The sequence below is a fragment of the Betta splendens genome, chromosome 21 (assembly GCF_900634795.4).
Source record: "Betta splendens chromosome 21, fBetSpl5.4, whole genome shotgun sequence".
Classification (NCBI taxonomy): Eukaryota; Metazoa; Chordata; class Actinopteri; order Anabantiformes; family Osphronemidae; genus Betta; species Betta splendens.
Genome location: NC_040899.1, coordinates 10,643,787 through 10,668,796, shown reverse-complemented (window position 1 = coordinate 10,668,796; position 25,010 = coordinate 10,643,787). Strand labels below are relative to the sequence as shown.

Genomic DNA, 25,010 nt, shown 5'->3' with positions numbered 1-25,010 from the left:
AGATTTCCTGTTTTCGGTTCAGCCCATCGCAGCTGTGCATCCATTTACGGTGCCCGTATCCCCACATCCCGGTGCCGGGCTCGGGAGGTCGGCCTGTGGCTGCCGCCCGCCCGCCTCGGCGCGTCTCCGCTTCCCAGCGCGCGTTCGCAGCTCGAGCAGCAGGTGCGCGTGGCGCTGCACCCCACTTTCTCTCTTTCTGTCACGTTCTCTCATCTTCCTGTGTCAAACGCATTCATCCCTCTCTCTCACTGTCAGTGTCTGCACTTTCTCTATTATTCCTCCTCTCTGTCTGACTCTGGCTTCCCATGAAGCACCTGATGCGCGTGTTAAACGCGGGCTCTCGCTCACTCTCCCGTCTCGGCCTTTTCTCTCTCTTTCCTGTTGCTTCGTCTGAGGTTCCCCACTGTCTTTTCTAGGCTACGACGCAGCTGCACGCTATTGTTTTTGTCTTAAAGGCTTCTCACCGGTTGCCTGTGTCTTTTGTGCATGTTGCTCGTTCACCCCAGAGCTCCCCCCTCCTAGACATGGCTGCATAACGCGGCTTGGTAAAGGAAGCAAAGTGGAAGTTCCCCCACAGTCCTACTTCCTCCCCACATAAATATTTCGACCTAGCTCTTTTAAGCACCCTGACCACAAACCCAACAACATTACCCAGAGGCCTTTGCAGTGAGAAGGTTCTTCCTCACAATCTGGTGTCTGTGCAGAGTGTCAAAAACCTGCCCTCAAAAGTTAACACCAGCTCCGTGCACACACAGCAAATGGCTTTTATCAGCGTGAAAGATAATTTAGCAGTTGCCTAATTGGTAGTAGCTCAACCAGCGAACAAGTTATTGAACATGCCTCCCTGCAACGTTTGGACCCTGACATCACGCTGACTCGTCTCTAAAGCTGCACTGATGTTTTTCCCAGGTTCTAACATTACATCAGCAAACACGATACCAGATTTGCTCTGCGGTTCAACTACAGGTAGTTTTACTAACGCTAAAATATGGGTGTGTAACAGAAACGAACAGAGGGCGTGAGTGTGTGTGTGTGTGTGTGTGTGTGTGTGTGTGTGTGTGTGTGTGTGTGTGTGTGAAGTCTTAAGGGCCAGTCCAAACATCCACCACTACCTGGCAAGAAAAACAGGAATAGGACCTGTCACCGGGCGCTTGCACAACCTCGCGGAGGATTCACACTCGGCTGAAAAAAAGGCTGGAACTGCTCCCTGCTCTGCAACCCGACACTCCGAGCACCGGCTGCACGGCTCCAAGACAAAGACGGCCGCGGCTTTAGCGCTAATGACTGACAGCGACGACCCCTGCGCGTCCCTTTGTCACTTAAACACATGCATTCCTGCACCCGGGTCGTCTGCACGTGCACTGCGTATGTTCCGCTTCACACCTTATAATTAAGGATTCAACGCTTTTGCCATTGGTTCGTCCTTTGTTCCTACTGTGTGTATTCCACGTATTGCTTTGTGTGTGAGGTTTGGCCGCGGACGCCACTCCGTGACGCTCCCACCTCCAGTGTCTAACAGGATCTGCAGGAGAAGCTTCATGGCAGAGCAGTGACCTCACAACCGTCTCCGTCTAATGCCCCGAGGAAGCGGAACACACTAATAGCACTGGGCCGGTTCTGATAACCTCCACCACCTTAAAGGTCCGCACCCAGTGAACAAAGCTGCTGGTTGGAAGGTCCAAACCAGCTGGTTGGCTCCAGCAGGTTCTCCTCCATCGTCACCGAGGGTTCAAATACATGGGAAAAGCGCGTGTTGTGTGGCCTCCGGGCCCCAAGTTTGACATATTCAGGGAAAAAGATCAAGAGTGACAGGAACATACAGTAATAAACTGCTGCAGCGTGAAATGGTTCGTCCAATGTCTCACAACAAACTGCTAACGCGGGTTACATGTTCTTTTTCAACATCATGCGATGACCTTTGTTGAAAATCCCCAGTCTGGTGCCTCATTTATAGCAATACTCAAATACTTGAAAATGTATTCAGCGACGCGTTTTGTTTTAGTTCCCATTTTTTTTCTTTCCCTTTCTGACTGGATGTCTGAGAGCTGTCTGCCAGAAGAGCCCCACAAAGTGAGGGCAGGTGTATTACTCCTGTGTTGAAAGTCAGAGTCAAACGGAGATACGATCTAGATAGGAACAAACAACAACTGACAGGCAGGTAAATAGAAGAATCTGAAGATGAAAAGATACAGTTTGGGGTCTGTTCAGACTTTACACTTCTCAGTTTTGCTACCGCCTTCAGGGAGCTTTGATTTGGCGTGTGTTTGCTGTGTGCTATAGACAGATTAAAGAAGTAAGGGGGTGAGGAAGACTGCTCTGACATTTAGAGGCTTCAGCAGGCTCAGGCGCCCACCTGTTCATAGACAAAGACTGGAGGAGAACAAACATCAGCCTTTACATCGCAAACCACGGAAAGTCATTAGGGTTGAACAGTTTGAAGGAGCAGCTCAGTTACTAGAGGTTTAGTAGAATGTACGTACTCTCTCAGATCTGCACACGCAGTTTAACAACACGGAGGGTTCTACAAAACAGCCGAGGCAGTAAAATAACTTCTTTAATAGAGAGAAACCCATGCCTTAAAAATATACACTGTATTCTTCACAGCAGTGAGTCTTCATGTAATGTCACAATGTCAAAAAACAGGGCTGACCAATCCTCCAACCTCCTTCACCACGCTTGGAGAAAGTAGCAAGAATGTCAATAAATGTGCATCGTTCAGATAAATTAATCACATGTTTGAGGACATGAAAATACACAAGCTATGCAAATACCTGAGAGCCCATATTTCACAAAGTTCGATCGATCAGCACAAGTTTCCAGATAGTTTCAGTATTCAGTGACAAAATATACACCGTTCATATATTATTTGTTAAAAAATACAACGCACCTGAACCCTGCCTTTTGTATTTTTGTAAACATTTTTAAAATAAAAAAAAAAGACACACGATGTTCACGAAACTCTTCGCATTAAACATTTGAGCAGAAAAATAGACATTTAGCACACTCACTTTTAAAATTTACAAAAAAAAAAACACATTCCCACGATCTGGTGCGATACCAGTGATTCTGATCTTCAAGTAAGCTCCTCATGTGCGAGGAGGCCTGACTTTTGTTGTTGTTCATATGGCTGCTTCAGCTAAAGATGTGTACAACGAATAAAAACAGAAAAAAAAAATTCAATTTTGTTCTGGTCTTAATATCAATTATTATTATTCCCTTTCAAAATGGAGTAAGAAACAAAAAGAAAAAGTTAGCATTTACTTCTGTCCCACATTCTGAGGACGTGTTGTTCAAAATGACTGTGTCAACAGATATAATAAATATGTACAGGAATAATATAACAGAGGACCGTAGAGAGTCAGTGTCACAGCTGCGAGGTGTAAACACATTCCAGTGCCAATACTTTACAGACAGTATGTTTTATGCTAACTGGGCGCCAGTTGCACAGAAGAAGCAACATGTAAACAGAGGAAAAAGCTGCCTTTTGATTGCAAGCATTCGACAAGTGCGGGTACGCGAGGATCACTGAGTTTACCCTTAGAGAATGATCAGCTGTTGGAGGCGTTCGGAAACAGCGATGCTAATAACGCCGGACTTAAAAGAGAGCGTCTGTCATTACTAATGTAGAAATAAAGACACACAGTGACGTACACAGATGACTGCACACGGCACAGTGTTATGTTGACGAGGAGAGACTAACGGGCTCAATCCATGAATATCCACAATCCTTCACTCGCTCTCTGTTGACTGTACAAATAGAGGAGGTGAAGGAAAGTGCGAGACGTTAGTGTGTGTGCGACTGTGTGTAAATGGGGAAATCTGGATAATAATCTAACTGTAATAAACCTCCTGCCTCACGATGCAGTAAACCACAGTCATGGTGACATAAGACCAGGGCGAAAGATGACATGTGAGCAGGGATTTAGCGCCCAGAGCCCAGAAGGAGTCGGCCCAGCAGCATATGTGCACACGCGCCGATCCAGCCTGAATCAGAGTAGCCGACAGAGACGTCAGAGCCATAAAGCACATAGAGAGGTATTAGAGTGCAGTCTCAACCAGCCCCACCAGTTCATTTACCACCCCCTGTCTGCTTTCAAGTGCCAGTCCACCAGTTTTAAACAAACTCTGATGGTCGCGGTTTAAGGAATTCAACTGTGCGTTACCTCTGCAAGCAACGCAACCCATGAGTCACCAGGGTCTATTATTTCTTTATATAAGCCAGCAGAGAAACAAACAACCAGCTATTTGTGTGGAGGATGCATTAGCTTGGCAGCTGGTGGAATAAAAGATGGCCACGGCTGAACTCCGTAGGGTCACGGTGCTGACAAGGACCATTAGGCTACACTAGATTTGCTTGCTGTTTTTTTTTCCCCTTTTGTGCTATAATTTTGCTCAGTGATCAATAGATCTGCCTGTGTGTGTAAGTGCAAATTGAAGAGAGGCTGATGAGGCGGATTGAAACAAATCTCAATACAAGCAGCAAATAATGTCTTGGAGAAGTCTCAAGAAAATAAAAATAACAACAAATGTGTTTGTTTGGAAGCTACTGTAGAGTGTCTACAATGTTATACATTGACTAATTGCTCCAAACTCATTAAAAGTTTTAAAAGTTTAAGTGCTTTGTGTGCATTCATTTGAGCTTAACCTGTATGTGATACAAAAACTAACCTATTCATTCAACAGAATGTACAAACTGTTTCAAATACTGTTTAAATTTACAGTAAATTGTACATTTTAATTTGTAAAATAATTCTCATGCTTCTACTGATGTTTGTACTTCATACAATGTTTGGTGTTCACAATTTTGGGGAAAAAAAATATTTGTGGTTTATCTGCCACTTGTATTGAAAATGTGTTCAAAGCCTCCAAGTTCTATAAACAGTTAAACAGTTTGTTAAGAGCCGAAAATAGCAGTTTAACAGTGTGACGTCGTATCCTTCAGCAACAGTAGGAACCTTAGAAAGCCCCAGCAACGAAGAGAATGACCTAAAGCGCCTCATGCCTTCACATCACGTCCGCCCCCTGTTCAAACGTTACAGTAAAAGTCTCCCTCTCCTTCACCTCCGCTCTGGTGGCAGCTGTAATCACATCCACGACATGGTGGAAACCTGCTCGAATGTTTGAATGCATCCATTAAGTCTTAATCAGGAAAAACGTAAATCGTTATCAGAACAGCACAGGAAAAAAAAAAACACATAATCAAACAAGACTAAAATGGAAAACTCACAGCTGCTCTGTTATTTAAACTTGCCTTCCTTCCTACATTTAATTGGTAATTAAATGTGTAGAAAATGTGTCTTTGGCCCATACCTTCATTTGATTGTTAAACGTTTCAGATTCACAATAAGTAGCTTAAAAAGAAGTCCATGATTGTGCTACACTGGTCTACAGCCGTTCAGCTGTGCAGTCTCAGAGGTCAGGGGACAGGACGGACTTTGAGCTAATAATCCTTCGCCTTCTTCGTCCTCCTCCCGATTCCCGCCCTCCCGTTACTGGAAGGTGTGTTCGCCCCGGACTATGTGGGAGGAGAACTCGTAGCGATCCTTGCTGCGGTGGCCGCAGATGTTGCACTCCAGCGGGTCCCGGTATCCGTGGCAACCCATGTGGATGGTGTACATGACATGGTCCAGGAAGAGCACGCGGCAGTGCTCGCACTGGAAGGCCCTCAGCTCCTGGCCGTCCCGTCCGAACACCCTCACCGCCTCGTGGCTCAACGGCCTCTCGGCGGCCACTCGCAGCATCCCGGCGCCGCTCCTGGGCGACGCGGCCGCCCGCTCGCCGGGATAGATGGCGGGGCTGGCTCTAGACCTGAGGCCCGGCGGGAGGTTGTTCCCGTGGTAACCCTGCCTCTCCTGAGGGCTGCTGCGGGCTGAGTCGGCAGAGTCGATGCCGCTGTGGTTGGGGGACTCCTCTTGCCCCGGCGGGTTTGGTTTGGCCTGCCTAGTTAGAGCAGCGGGGCCGTTTGAAGTGGGTTGACTGGAAAAGTCGTGGGGCTGGGGCGGATGCGAGGGCAGCGCGTCGCAGTTGCCCGGCCGCTCTGTTCGTTGGGCCAGCGGTAGGACGTGGTGGAAGAGGGGGTTGACCATGGGCACCACCTCGGCCATAGAGAGGGGCGGGCCCGGATGGTGCAGCAGGGGTCGCAGGGGGTCTGATCCCAGGTATGTGATGGGCTGCTCCATCATGTGGGCCTGCATCAGCTCAGCCTGCTTCTCGAACTTCAGGCCCATCTCATAGCTTAGGTCGGGGTAGCTGTAGCGAACCATCTTTTCCCCTGCACGAAACAGACTCTTTGCCGTTAGCTCCATTAACAAGACGATTCACAGTACAAGCAAAACACATGCACGATGCAAAACAAGGAGGCTGTCTTGACTTTCCAAGCACATGTTGCAGACATTACGGTGCTTGTTTTTTTATATATTCGGCTCTTGACGTTTTGCGTCTATGAGTTTAATGAGGCGGAAAGCCCCATCCAGCTACAGTACTACTGCGCTGTTTAACCCCTCCAGAACAGGGATGCGGTGAGCTGTTTTCTCTCGATAAGAGCAATGGCAAAGTACAGGTGTACCTAACCACAGAGTGAAAAACACTTCCTTGCCTCTCACTCATCCGCTTGCTCTAGTTTGCTCAATCTGCCTTTCTAATAGTGCGGCAAATAAAGCCCGACTCTGTGCTGATAAGCAGGGCAGGGCTGCTGTGTGTTACAGAATGATGTAAGGTTCAAAGCGGGGAAGAGAGAAAGGAAGACAAACGCTAAGTACTGTTCGATCAGCGCAAGATTATAAAGTTGTGCACGAGGAGAAGCCAGAGAATGAATCCTGCAAAACAAGCGTTAAGGTCACAGTTGTTTGCAGAGACATCTGATGAAGTGCTGAATGAGTCAAATTCAGCATTGTGCAGCTTGCAGCCGCCCTGATGACAAAACGGTGTGTATCTCAGATGACTGCAGGGGGTCTGTGTGTGCGTGAAACACTCACCCACAAACTTCTGAGGGGTGGTGCTCTTCCTCTTGCCCACGTTGCCGGGCAGCCTCTCTATGACCGGCGGCCGGTCGAAGCTGGACACAGCGTTGGCCTCTGCCATGGACCTGGGATCTTTAGGAACCTCGCCTTCAGAGTTACACAAATGAAGGGGATTAGAAAAAAAATTGTTGGGGGTATAGAATTTTTTTCATCAAAACCGATCATAGCAAGTTGCATTTTGTCTATATTCCCATATATGCATGCAAACAATTATAATAATTTGAATTTTAATAATAACAATGACTGTCTATATTAAGGCATAACTTCTGATGTGAGAGCCACTTCTATTATTGTACTGTGATACAGGTTCCATGGCAAAATTAGGTCACCTTCATTTCCCTGCTTTCAGTTTGAGTAAAACTATGTACCTGCGTAGGAGCCAGCGTTAGAGTTGGGGTCCAGGCCGATGCCCTGCAGGTAACTATGGCAGCGCTCCTTGTGCTCCTCCAGCGACGTGCGCTGCTTATAGCTCCGGCCGCAGTAGGTGCACTTGTGCGGTTTGCCGACTATGAGCGAAGACACCGGAGGAAAAACACCATTATTTTCATCCGCAGCGCCGCAGACGGCGAGTGGGCAGCGTCCGATGAGATAATACAGCCTACCGCGGTGCGTAGTAGCGACTGCCGTGAACAGTCACCAGTGCAAACAAATCAGAATCAAGCTGCTGAGATCATGGACGTTCCACTACTAGTGTGAGGATTCCACACATCTGTTGCCAGACAAAAAGATAAGTTGTGGGCGAAAGAGATGAGGTCTGCGTTTCAAAGCACTTTGAAACAGCAGCAGCAACTCCCACTGCTGAGGCACAGCATGACTGAACAGCAGAGTCAATCATGCATCCCATGGTGACGGTAGGAAACTAACTCCAATGTTTAACTGCTATGGAGGTGTAGTGTGATTCATCGTGCCATTTCTGTTTTATTCAATTCCTTCCTACTAAGACCAAGTGGAAATATACAGACATATGCTTCACTTCTATTTCAGGCTACGCCTAGTGTATTCCTCAGGCCTGATACGGTTCATCGGTGGATCAGAGCATCAATGTAGGAGGTAAGTGTTGATTATTGACAGACTACAACGACTTTTTAAGCTTTTGAACTTAAATACAAGACAGTAACTGTTTAAGTCAGTACTGGGGCAAGAAGCTGAGTTAAAAACCCTTGAACAACCATGGGCACATGCTGCATCATGGTGGAATCCTACGCAGCCTGTGTCCTCTGCTGGAGTATTCTCAAAACCAAGCCAGTGACTCATAAAGGAACTTTAGCGAGTGAACCGGTGGCCGCACAGGCACAACACCGCGACCCAGACGCCGTCATCGGCGCCGCGATGTAGTAAGAGCCAGCGCCGCGATGACAGCGATTACTAGAAGAAGAGTTGCTGATCGTCCTCTCGACACGGTGAGAACAGAGAAACCGAAGCGCGTTTCAGTCTGAGCCATGAAGGCGCACGCACACACACACACACACACGCACACACGCACACACACACACACACACACGCACACACACACACACACACACACGGAGGTTGGTGGCAGTTTGCACGTGAACATAAACAAGCTCTGTGTGACAGAAGGAGCTGCTGATGTAATAAAAGAACCCAGCTATGATGTTCTGCACCAGGTTTCCTCAGAACTGACAATTCCTCCGTGAATTGTACTGACTTCCTCCCATAGATCTGCGAAACAAAAACCCACTTGTTACAGGATGACATGAGCCGTCATGGCCAATCTTACATCAGCAGGCACCTTTAGTTAGAATGAATCATATGGCACGGTGAGAGGTTCTCTGCTCTAGCTGTCACTTAGCACGTCTGTGGTCTATGAATGACATCGTATCATCACAATTCGAAACCAGCCTCCTTTATCGTTTTTTTTCTTTTTTTAGTATGACCAGGTAGAAAAACTGGCTGCTGAGCACCAGGGGTTTCAATATTATTAATAAGGTGGAGGGAGGTGGAGGGTCACTGCTGCGATATTCATTCTGAGCAGTGACAGAATAACTTCTAAACCACACGTCATCATGGAAATAATGTTCTTCGCGGATTTCCAGCCGTGAAACTAAAACAGTGGAGTACACTCACTCACCCTGCTCGCTCTCTCTTTCTTTCTCACACACACGCTCACACACACACACACACACACACACACACACACACACACACACACACACACACACACACACACACACACACACACACACACCGTGCACTTACTTTAATATTTATATAACCGCCCACACGCGGCCTTGTGTGCAGATGTTGGATGGACCTGAAGAATCCACCTTTCAGCTGCTATTCTTATTTATGCAAATTGTCCACAATGTGCACTCAGCCTCACTTGACTGATTGTATTTGTCTAATAAACGGGAACTCAAATTGTCATTTCATCGCAGCCGTGCCTCTAAGGAAAATTAACCATTTAACCCGAGCGCGGGGATGATGCAACAGATGCTGGTTCTTTCATGCTCTCATACCTAACTCATACTTTTTCTGCGCTTGGCCTGTCTTTAGATTCTTCATTTCCCTCTTGTGGCTGCACTGAGCTGTAGTGGTCAAAGCTGCCAGGGTTGAAGCTCCCAGACGCCAGGCAGTGAATGTGTTCACGTAAACGCACTTCCTGTAGTGAAACCATTCCCACCAAAAAACCAGGGCAACGCAGGTGTGGCTCGCGACTCATGATATGACAGGAATACGGGGGGTGGAGAGTCTGACAAACAAATTTAGCTGAACAATAAAGGAAGTGAGAATAGGAAAATGGTCATGGTTGATGGTGGAAGACAGATGTGGAGAAGCAGATAATTAATATAATTCAGAGGCGCTACAAAGGGGGGGGGTTGGGGGTCACATCCTCTGTACAGTTGAGAGAGAGAGAGCCGGCGCTTCCGACGCGCGTCTTCAAGCAACAAAGGAACAGCGTGTCCTTGGTACTGAACACTCACAGCGCTGTATATGCCTCCAATCAAAATGAAATCCACTGCCTGACGGACAATACGACGCACAACATCACCAACCGACACACAGAGCACGGCCACGGCGGACACAATGCTTCTGCCAGCTCTTACACAAGCAGCACGTACAGTATAAAGCGCTGGATGTCGAACGGCCCTGGACAACATTACAACTTCTTACAAAGCCGCCAGAGATTATTTAAAAATATATATAAACATACCAACGTTACATTGTATGAGACAGAGGGCTCTTATATTCCTTTCATGGACATGAGCATTTTTTAGATTTCTTTGTGTATCCAATAGAAAAACACAGGCACAGAAATATTTAAAAGGAGGCTTTTTGAAATAATTCTCTTTAAAGGCTTATTATTATATTTTAAAACGCATCCCGGCCTCACGTCTGAAGCGCAGGAGGAGGAGTCTTACCGGCGTGAGTGCGCAAGTGGCCGGTGAGGGCGTCGCGCCGCCGGCACGCGTAGCTGCAGAAGGGGCATTTGAAGGGTTTCTCGCCCGTGTGCAGCTTGATGTGCCGCAGCAGATTCCCCTTCTGGGTGAACGAGACTCCGCACTGGTTGCACTGGAACGGCCGGTCACCTGACGGAGGAAGTCAGCACCACAGTCATCGTGGAAGCTGGTTATAGAAACAACCCTTGACCTTTTTTTTTTTTTTTAATTATTTTTTCCCTAACTCTAACTGAAATCTTACTTCTACTGTCCTACTAGCTGAGCGCTAATGTAGTCTTTACCGTGCGCAGGAACCGCCAACCACTGATAGCAGCTTCAAAATTTAGAAATGAAAGGTCACATCTACGACGCTGTCCTCACATGACACACGACTCCTCCAATTACTACCTGTGCCTAAAGTTGACTCAAAGCAAAAGTCAATTCTCTCGTCATCTATTACTGTATGGAAATAAAACTATATTTCATCATATTTCCATCAACAGGGAACTTCATTTAATCTACAGGAAGTGGCTTTGCCCATCAGGTCGCCGTGTATCATAAACAACCAGCCGATTTGTCAGCGTTTAAACATCTCGGCCTTTAAAGCAACCTTTGGTTAACGCACAACTACAACTACTTCTGTTCCAATAGGCAAATCTTTTGATCTACAGGCAGATGTAAAAGAAGAAATGTGACAACCAGCGCAGTCACGGCATCAGTTGGAACAGGTTGCGGGGGATTCCAAGGATACTTTTTCCCTGGTAATAATTCCAGGTCTGAGCTATTGTCTTTGAAAAAAAAAAATCAAAAAGCTCTCCACACCCAGTGTCAAGGAAAACAAATGTTTGTGACTCATGTTAAACGTAGGGAATCGCACACAGGCCGCTGATGGTTACCGTTTGGTTGTCGACTTCCTGTGTCAGCTGCCATGTTGGGCCCACATAGTCCGTCCTGTGTGTTGCCCGGGCTGCCAGTAATGGATTCATCCGGACCTACACCTTCTTCCCCTGTTTGGCCTGTTTCTTCAAGTGCTGGGCTTCGGCTTTCTGCTTCCTCTCCCGTTTCTTCCTCTTGCTTAATTGTCAGTTCTGTAAAACAGAAAACAGCAGTGAAGAGGAGACACCCGTGGTTTCATCGAATAATCGCACGTTCTCAGTACGACCAACGACTGGTCACTGGGATTTCCAGTATATTAATGTCGAACCTCCTGTGGTTTACCCTGTGTTGTGCGTTAATCAAGACATTTCTTTGAATGGTCGGTACTGAGTTCAGCCACACTCGGGCTGGACCCGAGTGGATCTGAGTCAGTCTCAGAACGTCGCAGGTCGGTTCAACATCGGACGAGGTTGGCGACGAACGAATTCGTCCTAGAAACTATGACGCCTGAGTGACAGAAAGCTTCAGGATGAACTGATTTAGTGACGAGAGCGAGAAACAGGCCGGTCTGGTTCCTGGCCGTCCCTGAGGAGAAAGGGAGTGTCGGCTGCCCTGAAGCTCAGAGATAGCAGTGGAAGCCTGGGTGGATGACAAGGCCAAGAGATTGTATAATTGTACGCGCATGTGTGTGTGTGCGCGTGTGTGCGCGTGTGTGTGTGTGTGTGTGTGTGTGTGTGGGGGTGGGTGGTTGTGGCGGGAAACTACAGCCTCTACTTCTCAGTCACCAGTAAATGTACACACACACACACACACACACACACACACACACACACACACACACACACACACACACACACACACACACACACACACACACACACCAAATCCACTAGGAAGCAACGCATCTGAAACGGATACAGCTCTATCTAGTTTCATTCACATCCATTATTTACCTTATGATTTTATTACTCTGTCAATGGTACATGACCTGGCTCCTGTACAGCTGTGACCATATAAACACAGATCCAGCAAGCGTTAATGGGTTAAGAAGCATGCGAGAGGGGTTTTAGGCGTAGTGCAAAAAAAAAAAAAAAAAACGTCCAACAGAAACCTACTGAACCCGATGATCCTGTTCTGGGATTTACAGGGACAATAATCTCAGTGTGAACATACAGTATGAGGCTGTTTAGCTATAGCCTACCTGATTGCATCCATCACACCCCCACCACAGACGGAGGGGCCTTTGGAGAGTCCTTATATTTCAGAATCCAGTAAAAGAAATGAAGACGTTTAGGCAGCATTTCCTCTTTTAATAGACTCGCAGGAGAAGTCTCCACAGAGCGCCTCCATTCTTTAAATTGAAATTGTACAGTCGGTTTTCAATGCCACAGTTTGTAGAGAGCACTTATCCCGATACCCATGTTCTGATCGAGCCGTGCCTTCAACAGCTGTATCCTGGCAACACGGAGCAGACCTGAACGTCCTTGCTATTCAGCTCCTTGCATCTTTACATCTGTCTCACCGCTGTGGAGCCGAACGCATAGAGCGGTCAGACACACTGGGAACGGGCTGCCTCCACAAAGGCGGCCGCGAAACACAGCTCGCACGCGTTTCTACCCCGGTGTCGGACACAATGGCGTTCATCTGAGCCCCTCGTAATCGGAGGGAAAGATTATGAGACGGATCTCGGACACCAGGACACCTGCTGTGCAGGACTGGTCCTTCTGTCCGCCTCTTACGCGGGGTCTGGGAAGGGATGCTCGTTTTCAACACAATGTGACACATCCCTGCTTTTGAAACCGAACCTCAGAAGGCCAATTATGTGAGGCAACTTCCAGAATGACAACAGCGCTCGTCGCCGTCGACGACCAGTGTCTTCCTGTGAAAGCCGTGGCCCGGCCCACCGCCCCGTCTCTCTCTCTTCAGCCCTTGTGGGAAACAAGCCTCTGCGCTCGGCGTTTCCCCTTTTTTCTTACTTCGCTGCTTCACTGTGACAACGCTGAAGCTAATCTGAGGCATCGGGCCGGCGCACCGAGAGGAACCAAGCAACACTTCTGGACAAGTGCAACACAGTACAACCAGAGCGATACTGAGTAACAAGGTGAAAATGGCCGCACATTTTTGCACAAACGCCCGACTGTAGGAACTACTGTTACTTGCTGTAACAAGTGTCATCCTCCTCAGTTCTGTTTTCTGTTGTTTTTGACATGCTCCATTTCATTTTGTTGAGGCAGAACTTGTTCTTTCCTGTTCTTATTTCTGGTCATTGCAATGGTTTCACATTATTCTCCTGAATGAGTCATTTACACAAACGTATCTATATGCAATATATTTGTGCCCCTATGTCATTCTGGTCTATAAAATAAACACACGCACACACACACACACACAGGCTCAGTCGATCCTCTGATTCGCTCTCACTCCCCTGTTAATTTTGCAGACGCTAATCACACGTCTTTAAACACTGGATCACTGCAGCGTTTACTGCGAAAGCGCTAGAACCGAGCACGAAAAGCACAAACGTGCGTGTTCAAAAGACAACCCGCGTGATGTGATGTGATGTGACTGCGTCGCTGCTCAGGCAGACCACAGTGACGCGTGTGCATTGATGGAGCGAGCACTCACCACTGGGGGAATTAGGACCCTGAGGAACGCGCTCTCCATTAGGTGCCGACATATCCGCCAACATTCTCGAGTTCTCCCTACCAGGAGAGCATTGGCCGTTACCTGGGAGACAAACAGAAACACAGCGATCTTCATTGTTGTGGATTGCACAATACTAGAATTGTACATCAAACACAGGACGAAAGTCATTTTGAGGGTTTATGCAGCCGTGTAAGGACGAGTAGACTGTGGCCAAGCCACCGGAAGAATGGCTTGTACCTTTACACAGACCAGGCAATAAAAATGACTGACAGCTTCTAGCTAGGCTAAACAATTCATATGGTCCACGCCAACCGGCTGTAAGGTAATTCAAACTGAGAGCTCCTTAACAGCCACGGGAGAGGTCGCGCTAAAGAATGCAGTAACCACACTGAATGCTCCTTATGCACCTATGGGATCCTAATTTCCCGCAAATGTGGATCCGATTGCATCCTCTCAGCAGCCTGCACAGAGCCCGGGCCATGGATAGCCCCGTGTCCACTCAAAGCGAGTGCAAAGCAGTCCCTTATCCCCTTACAGCCGGGCCCCAGCGGGGTCACTACAACAATGCAGCGGCAACAGGCAAACACCCCTGCTGACCCACGTGTCAGATCCCTCAGGAGACACGTGGACCATAATTCATCACCTTTACAATTCAAGGTTCTCACAGAGCACGTCGGAACCACTAAAGGGACGGGACGAGGACACCAGGCTGCGGCGCCGAGTCACACTGTAGAACCCGAATGCCCGTACGAGCAACACCTCCGCGTTAGCGTTAGCGTTGGTGTTAGCAACAATCCCGCCCGAAACACACGCCTCGCGGCTCCTCGTGTTGTGACAGATCTGCTAAGTATTGACAACTCCTCGCCGGGCGGCAGACGCTGTCCGTGACGCAGTCCCCGTGGCCCGGGCTCGGGTTGCACAGGTTGGGGTTGGAGGAAATCTCAGGTGACGGACGCCGGCTATCCCTTGGCAGTGCTGTCCTGGAGACAGCAGCGGCCCAGATTTGTCATGGAGGATTTTCCATGACTGTAGCAGACGCGTCTGCAGTGTGACCACGGTGCATCAGGGGTCAGATCGCTGACCTGAGTAGAGCCTTTACCATAAAAACACTGCGGTCAGGGTTACTTCCTGAACACCTTAGTGATATGGGTCAAATATAATTAAAGCTGGAAATGTGGCCTTAAATGTTATATTATGTTTCTATACTGGTCAAATGCACCCTCAAAGACTTTGAAATAGTTCACTATGTATTTACACACACAGACTTTTCCTTTACACTTAAATAGAGGTAAATGCCCACGCACACACGCGCTTGCTCATTTGGACTGAATCGAAGCTTTGCGTTGGTGTCCAGCGTTTGCTGAGTAAAAGCTGTCTGAACAGTAAGAGCGCGGAATCAGTCAACACTCGCAGGGGTAGAGGTATTTTGAGTAATAGGCCGAATTTGGATTATTTAATGCACTGGAAAATGGAGAGGAACAAACGTTACACACGAAACTCGTAGGTGTAAATAAGTGCTGACTTCACGATCGCAGACGTTTCGATAATGCATCAGCTCTAGAGGGAAGGGAGTCCAATCAGCTTCTGGGCTCACACCTTATTCAAATAAACTATGATTACCTGTGTGGAAAAAGAAAGCTGCTCTGAGTGGGAGGCACTGAATGAGATTCCTTTCTGGAGAGACGAGATCCTTCATTTGGGTTTGCAGGACACAGAAGCTGGTTTTTCCTGTCAAGCCCTGAACCTTCCCTCAGACAATGATTCATAACACATATATGTATATATGCACTTAGAAGCACACAGACAAATCCAGGAAACAAATTAAATAAAGCAGAATGAGAGTTATTCACGTTCCTTCTGTAAAGCAAATAGATTGTAAGACATCAGAAGGTCGCGATGTATATAATTAAACAAAACAGAGGAGTTATGCATAGAAACCTGAAACATTTGCCAATCCTTAGAGAGAGAAACCTGTTAGAGCTCATGACTAATCAACCAGATGAACTCTACAAACATCTTCAATTGGCTCTAACACTCGACTGAAGTGTAATTTAGGGAAATCGTTACATAAGTTTAGAACATGAGACCTATGAATTAGGCTTCCTCTGAGTACTGCGCAGCGCTTCAGGAGAATCCTGTTTGCTTCATCCGGAAGCTGAAGGATAGAATCGAGGTCAGGCTTAAAACAAGAATTTGGCTGCTAACCAACGTTGGCTTTGTTGCATATTGTCAAGTATAGAATTAGCTGATTGTATGAATCAATGTAGCAGCCATCTATTGCTTATAATCAAACATTTCTTATGCACAAGTGGCAACCTTTCATATAAAAGCAGGCTCAATTTGTAGCCACATTAAATGGTTCACACTGCACTGACAGCCTCAGCACGAGCAGAAGAGAGAAAAATGAGGAGCGCACGTGAAAATATCTGATTTCCGTTAATAAAACATTATGCAAGGACAAGTAAACGGGAATCCACTGATCACTGTGTGTGATAAGTTGCAAGGGTATTAAAGTATGATAAAGAATGACAGTAATTGACCTAAGAGTGTTTATATACAGTAAGTGAAGGTTGGTCCTACCAGAATGGCAGCATGGATTCCCAACAGACTTCCCAACTACAACACTACCAACGAGAAGCATTCAAATCTGACCACGGTGCCTTTGAGAAGTTTTACTGGCCCAACGGCAACATCTGTCTTTAATTCTTATTTCTATACGTTCCTTAACATAATGCAAGATGATCAGGATTTGAAACCACTAATATTGTCATTCACATACAGTTCTATAAAGTGTCTGGCTGTATGTCTCACACTACTGCTCTGAGTCACAGATACTGCGATCCTCACTTCTATAAACATCAAGCATCTATATTTGATTGAGAATAGAAGTGATCCCCCGCACGGCTATACGAGCCCATTTAGTTTCCACGCTATTTATGGAACATGTAACTTCTAAAGTGGCAGTTCTCCGCTGATTCTTCCATCTTTTAACGCTACGCAGACCGGCTAGAGCTCTACGGTGTCAGTGTGTACAGTACAGAAGTGGGGCTGGATCCTGCCAGGAAGTCCAGGTTCAATTATCCGAATATGCTCCAGGTCCAGCTCCCGTTTCTTCACACCGCTACCGTAAGTTTTCGGATCGGCCTCGTAACGAAGCTTTGAATAACTGCATGTTGTAGCGGCTCATCTTTGCTATGACCACAACCTCTAAAATATACTTGGCTCATGCTTTTCCATCACTTTTTAGACACGCAAGCATCTTGTATTTATTTCTTTTACTTGCAGTATATGAAGCTTGTGTACGACACCCAATCAATGTATTCTCTACAGATATACTGTACAGTTAGACGCGGATGTACATTATGTACAATATTTGACCTACATTTTCCAACATAGCAGCGTGTGGCCAACACACTATTCATACCGTTCAATAGAACACACGGAATCAGCAGGGATGCACAGGGCCGCGCTCCACAAACACATGCGTTTCCCACAGTTTCACGCCGACGGAACAGATTACTTGTTCCACCATCACTTCTGAAGCGACCCACAGACGGACACCGAGAGGAAGAGCCCTCGTCCTCCGCCACCTCCCCAACCCCGCCCGCCGAGTGTTCCTACCAGCGCAAACCCCCAATGGAGACCAAAACGTCTCCACTGATGTCACCACCAACATGCTACCTGTTTTCAGACGTGCACAACAAAAAAAAAAAAGAGAAAGAAATACAAAGGGGGCAGGGAAGATGTTGATGAGACCTGCCCAAAGGAAACCAGTAAAGGGCAATGGAGCACCACAAAGTGCATATCCAGTATCTGCTGCATTCGACAGGATGTAGCTAATGCATCGTTTTTTTATGGTGAACAGGAAAAGGGCTGCACTCGGGGAAAATCCCTTGAAATGTTTATAATGTTGTGATTGCGAAAATATTTTTTTTTGTATGAGACAAAAGTCAGAGCCACTGCTTCGACACGTTTTATAAATTGTGTCCTTGGTCGTAAAGTTGGGGTCAGTGAGCGTTGGCGTGCATTGAATGTGGCGTGCACACAGTAAAAGGACTTACTAGCGCAGTAGTCATCAGGAGCCTCCATTTCAAGTGCTATGGGAGCTGCAGGGAACACAAAGACATGCCACTGTTACATTTCTGTAGCACAAAAGCTCCCAGCACACGTTCATACGCCGCGAGGCTTTATTCACAAAGCATCATGTGCAGAAATCATTAACCAGATTAAAGCCGTTAATAGATCGAAGTTAGAACCACCGAGCACATTCAGACGCATTAAGACAGAGACAATGATCGGAACAATTTATTATTAGAAAAGTGGTCTCGTATAATAAGCACGCTGCCCTCTGAACTATTTTCAATGTGTGAACAGTGGTGTTTTACTTTCGTGTTCTCTACAGAGATGGTCTCTCAAGTTTCTGCAGCCGATTAAGTCACAATCATGGTTCCTGCATGGGACCCGTCAGAGAGACGGACACGGTGATCGTTCCTCATTCAAATTAAATTCACTCTCTCACTACAGTGACACAGCAACAGCTGTGATCTTCACAATTTTTAATGAAAGTCAAGAGTTAAACCAATTCACTGAAAACTCTTCGGTCTGAGACAAAATAACATTAGGTCAACTTTAACGTTCGACTGAGCAGAGAAGCAGTTAAACACGCCTCTCTATTAAACTGCTTTCCTGTAAATATTCTAGTGCATCCTAGACGTGTGCTGTTCTACTGTACTTTTAAGCAGTGTGACATATTTTAAGTGAACTCCAACTAAAGCTGAGTCCACCACCACTGATCAAACCATTATTACGGTAGACAGACGTAAAGTCAAGCCCCAGGCTACAGCACTGTGACATGCTTCATAAAACCATTATGATTTCTTTATGAAGTCCATCAGGACGGCCTTAGTTTTGTTTAAATAACTTCAAAATAAAGTCCTTCCCTCATCAAGCGTGTACTGAAGCCGAGCGCATACGCCGGCTTCTTGAAAAATCATTTTAACACTTTCATCAGTTGAAAAATAAAAGAAGCATCTACAGGCCAAACGCAGCGATGCCCCACATTCTCATTCCCTTTCATTTGGTTGAACTATTTTTCAAAAGCAGCTCTACTGTTTAAAAAGGATGAGGCTCGTTTAAGTTAAGCCCTGAGCTCGACGATGAGCCTCCATTTGAAGCTGTGTGGAGGAAACTTTTGACCACTTTACAGTCACAGCAAGTTGAGTAGGTTCTGGCTACTGCTATGACAAAGTGCTCAAGGTAAAAGTGAAACATGAAAGCAAAAGAAAAAAGTAAGTTGCAATAGATATTTAAAAAAGGTGGATTCATATAATTACCTTCAAGCGTCTCCCCTGTGCAGAATTAGTTGGTAGCTTCAGTCAGATACGAAGGGAGGGGGTGATACGTTGTCTCCACCTCCCTTTAAAGAAACAAAATAGTTGTAAAACTACCTTTTGTAACCAATGACTTCTTACTATAAAAGAAAAAAAAATCTTTCTGTTTCAGGTCAGCATGTTTCAACAACAGTCCCGCAAAATGGAATCAGAACCGGTTCGCCTGAGCACGAGCGGAGGAGCGGAGAAAAGTTTAGGAGCGCATCTAGTGAGTCCTACAGGTGACTGCTGCTGCGTCAAAGCCTCTTCTGCGCGCGTGCCGTCGACTTTTCCACTTTAAACGCACCACCAGCCCTGTCCCACCGAGCTCGCCCCACGCTCCCCTCACACTCCTTGCGACATTTCAGCCGACAGTTCACGCTACTCGCGGCTCGAGACGCACACGCTGAACTTTTCGCACTAGGAGCGCCGAAGGGCGAAGACGCAACCAGTCGGTGAGGGAAATAAAGAGGGATGGATCAAACTGGATCCACCGGTTCCTAAGGAATTAGCCATAGCGGCAGGGAGCAGCCGGGCTATTTTCAACAAGCACGGGACTGGAAATCCGTGGGCAGGCGATGTTGAAAGGCGTCCGTGGAGGTGACTCAAGGTCGGACAGACGGATCCACGCGCGTTCTAGCCGCCGCTGGGGGGGAACGGGGAGCAATGTGGGGTGGCGGCGAATTAAGCGGCGGGTAAACGGCTGCATGGAACCCAGCAGAGCCGGCAAGGCTCCGGCGAAGGCGAGGCAAAACAGCGGCGAGCTGCCCCATTAACAATTAATGGCATTAGAATGACTTCCCCCCTTTTCTCATTTCACAGGCCTGCCACTTTTGACTCCACTTCCTAGTACTGTATGTCTGCACCTCGACTGGCAGCAGCAGCCGAATCGATATTTGCGGCAGCAGCAAAGAAAAATGCAGGAGAACTCCACTTTGACGATGCACAGACACGAGATGAAGCGGTGGACAGGGAGCGTTTACCTGACACGCAACTGAGCATCTCTGGAAATAACCATCATCTGCGAGAACCGCGGAGCGACTTTTGTTGGCATTGTGTGCGTTGCGCGTTGTGTTGCTCGTGTTGGGTGATTTTTTTTTTTTTTTTTTTGTGGGTCTGCCTCGTGCCGCTCGGAGCTGACTGACAGCTGCGATTCAACAGGTTATCCGATCACCGCAGTCCACGGCGGAGCCCGTCTGGCTGTCCGTTCATCAGACAGACGCTCCTTGTCTGCCTCCGCCGCAGACATGCGCGTCCAGCGCCTCTCGCGCGTCTGGAGCCGATTTTTTTTTTTTTTTTTTTAATGCCAGATAGTCGACTGTCAGCGCGAAAGCAGCTAAAATGATTGTTCTCTGCAAAAAAGGCAGGACCTCGATAAATGGGCTGAGGCGCGTCTCGCTCCCTCGTATTTACCTTAAACGCGCAGGAGTTTATATAATCCCACCAACTTGCATAGAGATCCAGACCGACCGTCTCGGCTCGGAATAGACTTCATTCTAAGCCGACGTGCGCCGCGCAGCGCGGACTGGGAGCTAGTTTGGTTCCGCAGCGGCGACAAAAGCAACAGTTGTTCAATCCACCACTGACTTCCTCCTCCATCTCCTCCGGAGCACAGCGAAGCGGCAGATAACCGAACCCGCGCGAGTTGCTATTCTGGGAAGTTGGTCTGACACAGAGAAACGGATCACGGCGCGTGGACCCTGTGTCTGACTCTCAGCTCGGCAATCGATTAGGTTACAAGGGGCCTCTTAGTTGTGAGGCTGCAGCAGGTTTTGCTGTGAGGCACTAGAAAACACGAGTGGTTTTAAGTGCTGTACGTGAATGTTTATACGGTGTAAACCGCTTTATACACATCACATCATTCAACTATACACATTGTTATAATTAATGTACATTTTAGAGCACAGCATTTCTGTGTGATATGAAATCAAAATGGAAAACCCTTACAATAATGTCTTCAACGGACCATTAAATAAATACATTTTCTATTCATCATTTTTATGAATCATTTTCAAACGCGATCCAGCCAAACCTTAAACAGCTCTGTCAGTGCAGCTTTGTGGCATGACGTCTGCATGACGGCTACTGTTCTGCACATGCAAAGGTGCCATTTGTGGTGCGTTTTTTCCTATTCGCCATCACACCCCATACCCCAATGCTGTGTTAACAGTAGTAAGCTAAAATTAGCACTAGTCAGACCATGCTAGTAATAGATCAGATGGGAGCCTATACAGTAAGTCATGAATGACAGCGGTGGTGGTGATGGTGCATCAGTAATAGGCATGAAATGCTAAGAAATGGCCAAGTTGTAAAGTTAGCAGTAGTGTCAGTAATAGTAATTTACTTAAGTGAAGGATGCAACACTTACTGAATTCTCTGTTCAGTGTGTCCAGATGCTCCTGGTTTGGGTGATGGGCTGTAGGCGAAGCACAAACACCTAAACAGTACATGGATCCATTTAACTTAAACTAAATGGATTAGCATTATTATTGTAGGATTAAGCCACAGTTAGCTAAATATATTCCCCTATTAGCATGTAACTACATACTCTTTCATCAAATATGCTGTGACTGCAGGGAGAGCAGCCGTCACTGGGCTCAAGACAGGGTCTGGACGGTCCATCAGGAGCAGTGACGCACAGATACAGACACCTATTCACGCTGCCATTTAGGACAGCGGGCCGCTTCAAGCCACAGGCGAACTCACTGCGTGTCGTTGGACTGTGGTAGGAAGTGGCAGTAGGTGGAGGGAGCCCACAGAGACACACAGGAGCATGCAATCTCCATACACAAAGGCACCTTGCATGCCATACAATGTGCAATGTGAAGAATATGATGTCCTCACGAGACCCAAACTGAACACTGGCCACGACTTAATAGATATTAAGCAGAAAACAAGCCCATTCAAAATCAAGTTCATGAGCATTTTTCTTAAATAACGCTAATTTAGTTAGCGTTGTTAGTTAGTAGTGAGTTACTACAGCCAAACTCATGAGCTCAGTTTTCACTATGAGATTTCTGCACCATGCAAATAGACATAAGACATTTCTGTAGCTGCTTGGCCTATTTGCCCCCCCACAAACTGTGTAGTCAGAGGCTTGACTGAAGAATATGTATCAGAACATTAAAGTCTTACTGGAAGCCCAGACATTGATCCAGTTCTAACAAGCAGGTACGTCAACTATTACAAAAAACAGATACAGTAACTACACACACAGAAAACGTCACACACATCCATTAGGAAACTGTGTAAAAGTGATATATTAATATATATAAACCTTAAAGCTCAATGTTTAAGCTTTTTAATTTGTTTGTGATTGTGTCTTACAATGAGGGCAGTGAAAATTATATGCAGGTAAACAAAGTGTTTATGCCATTAGTTGAGAGGCAGGAGGTACTTTACATCCTGGACAGATTGTCAGAGATTCAAACTGCTTAATGTAAATGAAACCATGAGATAAATGTAGACCTAAATGTCTCTTGGATGGACTTGCCAGACTGAAAGTCTGACATGAGGTACTGGATTGGAAGCTTCCCTGGACTGAAAGCAAAGATCCAAAGATCCGTAACAAGGTTCTGAAGGAGCCACAGTTAGGAAAACCAGACTAAATCAATGTAAAAATGCAGCATGGCTTCCAGGTGTTCAGAAACCCTACTTCATTTGAGAAGAACATCACGTGAGCTTTCATTCTGCGACTAGAAGAAAACAAACAAGCTGAAACTTTAACTTTTCACACAGCAAATCTTTGCAGCTCACATGTCTGCTTGAATGTGTTGATGACCAGGCATTTGTGACTCAAACTGTAATAACTTCTTGCTTCTTATCAAAAAGTAAGAGTTTGCATGTGTCTGCGCTGGCTCTCTAGTTTCCTCATGTCTCACCGGTCACAGACATGGAGTCAAGTTCATTTGTGACTGTGTGCAGCTCAGAGCACGCATCTAGATAAAAATCATCATTCTAATACCTACAAACATGGGTTATTAGCAGGTAGTGGTATTTCAAGATGCAAAACTAAATGAACTGGACAGAAGTAAAAGAAATACCAGTTGAAACAGAAGCAGAAGTAGTGGTGGGAGCCATTGTTGACAGTGGCCCTGGTGGTTGGAGGACAGGAAACCAGTTTGGACAGTGCAGGGTAATTATTCACAGGCATCCAGTGCAGCTTCCATCGCTGCCTTTCCAGTGTGGCTCAACGTCCAGACAGAGCTGTGTTCACTGCAGCTCCCTCCTGTGGCAGACAGCACATCAAACCAGTCCACAAAGGCCAGACGACGTTTTTAATGTGCACATATACATACATAAACTCACATATTTACGAAAGCTTAAAAAGGAGCCGACGGTGTCCGTGGGTATTGCTCATGTTTCATACACAGCTGGGATTCCAACATCATATTTATCATCCACAGTCCTTCTTTGAGTGAGAACCCCCCGGTGCGGTCAGCAGGTCCGCCTGGTTCTGGTGGACAGTCTAGAAGATGTTTCCATGCCAGAATTTCATTAGGTTTCCTCGTGTAACCCTCAACCACACAGCATTGGTCCTTTTCAATGCGTGGCTGAATGGTTCCCCCTGGTGTCTATAAGCTGACAAAGGACTTAAACACATAAATTAATCAGAGCCATCACACTGAAGGTTGAATATTCAAGAGAAGTCTCCCCAGAACCAAACGCAGCGTGAGTTATGAGGCAGCGACAACACATTTTCCAGGAGCAGATCAGCGAGCCAAGAAGTGCACTGTGAGTGTGTGTCTGTGTTTGTGTTGATCTAAGCAGATGAGTACGTACTCTATGATGATGAGGACCCGATAAAACCTTGTGCCTCTGTCATCCTTTGTCCAAGGTCTCTCTTCCAGACTTTAAAGAGGCTGCAGCTAAAACAAAGCTTTACACACACACACACACACACACACACACACACACACACACACACACACACACACACACACACACACACACACACACACACACACACACAGAACCTGATTCTGCATGAAGGCCTGTTATTATAAGGGTTTTTGTAATTGTAAATCGTCCAAAAGCCTCAGTATAAAGATATGAACCCAGAATTATGCATAACTCTGTGTATAACTAATCTTTATAGGCTTTGGCTTTGTACAATGAAGTTGGCCCCCTGTGTCAGGTCAGATGTGCCAGTTTTTACTACAAATGTATTGTAATGCCTGTCTTGGTCAAAACAAAGGTTTGGCAATGACTAAGAAGAGCTACAGCTCAAATTACTCACCACTCACCGCTTTGTTTCTATGTATTGGATAGAAAAGATAGCAAAGGCTGGAAAATGTCTAGTGCGATCTAGAGCAGATAAAGATATCAGATGTCTGAAGCAGGGCGCCTGCTTCCTTTACCACAATCAATTTTCAGTTTCACACACATGAACAAACACTAATAGTTGCCTCAAGACCCTTTCACCTCAAAATGAGACTATTGGCTGCACACCCACAGGTTTGGTTATTGCACGACTCGCTGGCAGGTTGTCTCCATTTTGCAAACGTGGAATTAATTATCAAACAGCGAATTGCATCCACTGACTTTATTTCGATTTAACAGTAGCGAGAGATTAAAGGAAACAGGTTGGATTCGAACCTGGATCTGCTTTAAATGCACAGACTCATTAGAGTCTGATGACCAGATACTGCACCAATCTACTTGCAGGAACCAGTGTTCTTATATTAAAATCATTCCATCTG

At 46.5% G+C, this 25,010-nt stretch overlaps 1 protein-coding gene across 4 annotated transcripts; it reads right to left on the bottom strand.

Annotated features, from left to right (window-relative positions):
- Nucleotides 1–2,540: 2,540 nt before the first annotated feature.
- Nucleotides 2,541–24,121, bottom strand: ikzf2 (IKAROS family zinc finger 2). 4 transcript variants are annotated; one of them, XM_029136625.3, is made up of 11 exons: nucleotides 23,617–24,121; nucleotides 23,352–23,536; nucleotides 21,677–21,724; nucleotides 19,273–19,355; nucleotides 18,001–18,045; nucleotides 13,919–14,020; nucleotides 11,314–11,505; nucleotides 10,400–10,567; nucleotides 7,388–7,525; nucleotides 6,975–7,106; nucleotides 2,541–6,271 (listed from the first exon to the last, which is right to left on the bottom strand). In XM_029136625.3, the coding sequence occupies exons 5-11, from the start codon at nucleotides 18,026–18,028 to the stop codon at nucleotides 5,490–5,492; spliced, it is 1,542 nt and encodes a 513-aa protein (XP_028992458.1). In that variant the 5' UTR covers nucleotides 18,029–18,045; nucleotides 19,273–19,355; nucleotides 21,677–21,724; nucleotides 23,352–23,536; nucleotides 23,617–24,121; the 3' UTR covers nucleotides 2,541–5,489. The 4 variants fall into 4 exon arrangements, with proteins under 4 accessions (XP_028992458.1, XP_028992457.1, XP_028992459.1 ...); XM_029136624.3 differs by lacking the exons at nucleotides 21,677–21,724; nucleotides 23,352–23,536; nucleotides 23,617–24,121 and adding an exon at nucleotides 20,292–21,100; XM_029136626.3 differs by lacking the exons at nucleotides 21,677–21,724; nucleotides 23,352–23,536; nucleotides 23,617–24,121 and adding an exon at nucleotides 20,722–21,100.
- Between the last annotated feature and the right edge of the window lie 889 nt (nucleotides 24,122–25,010).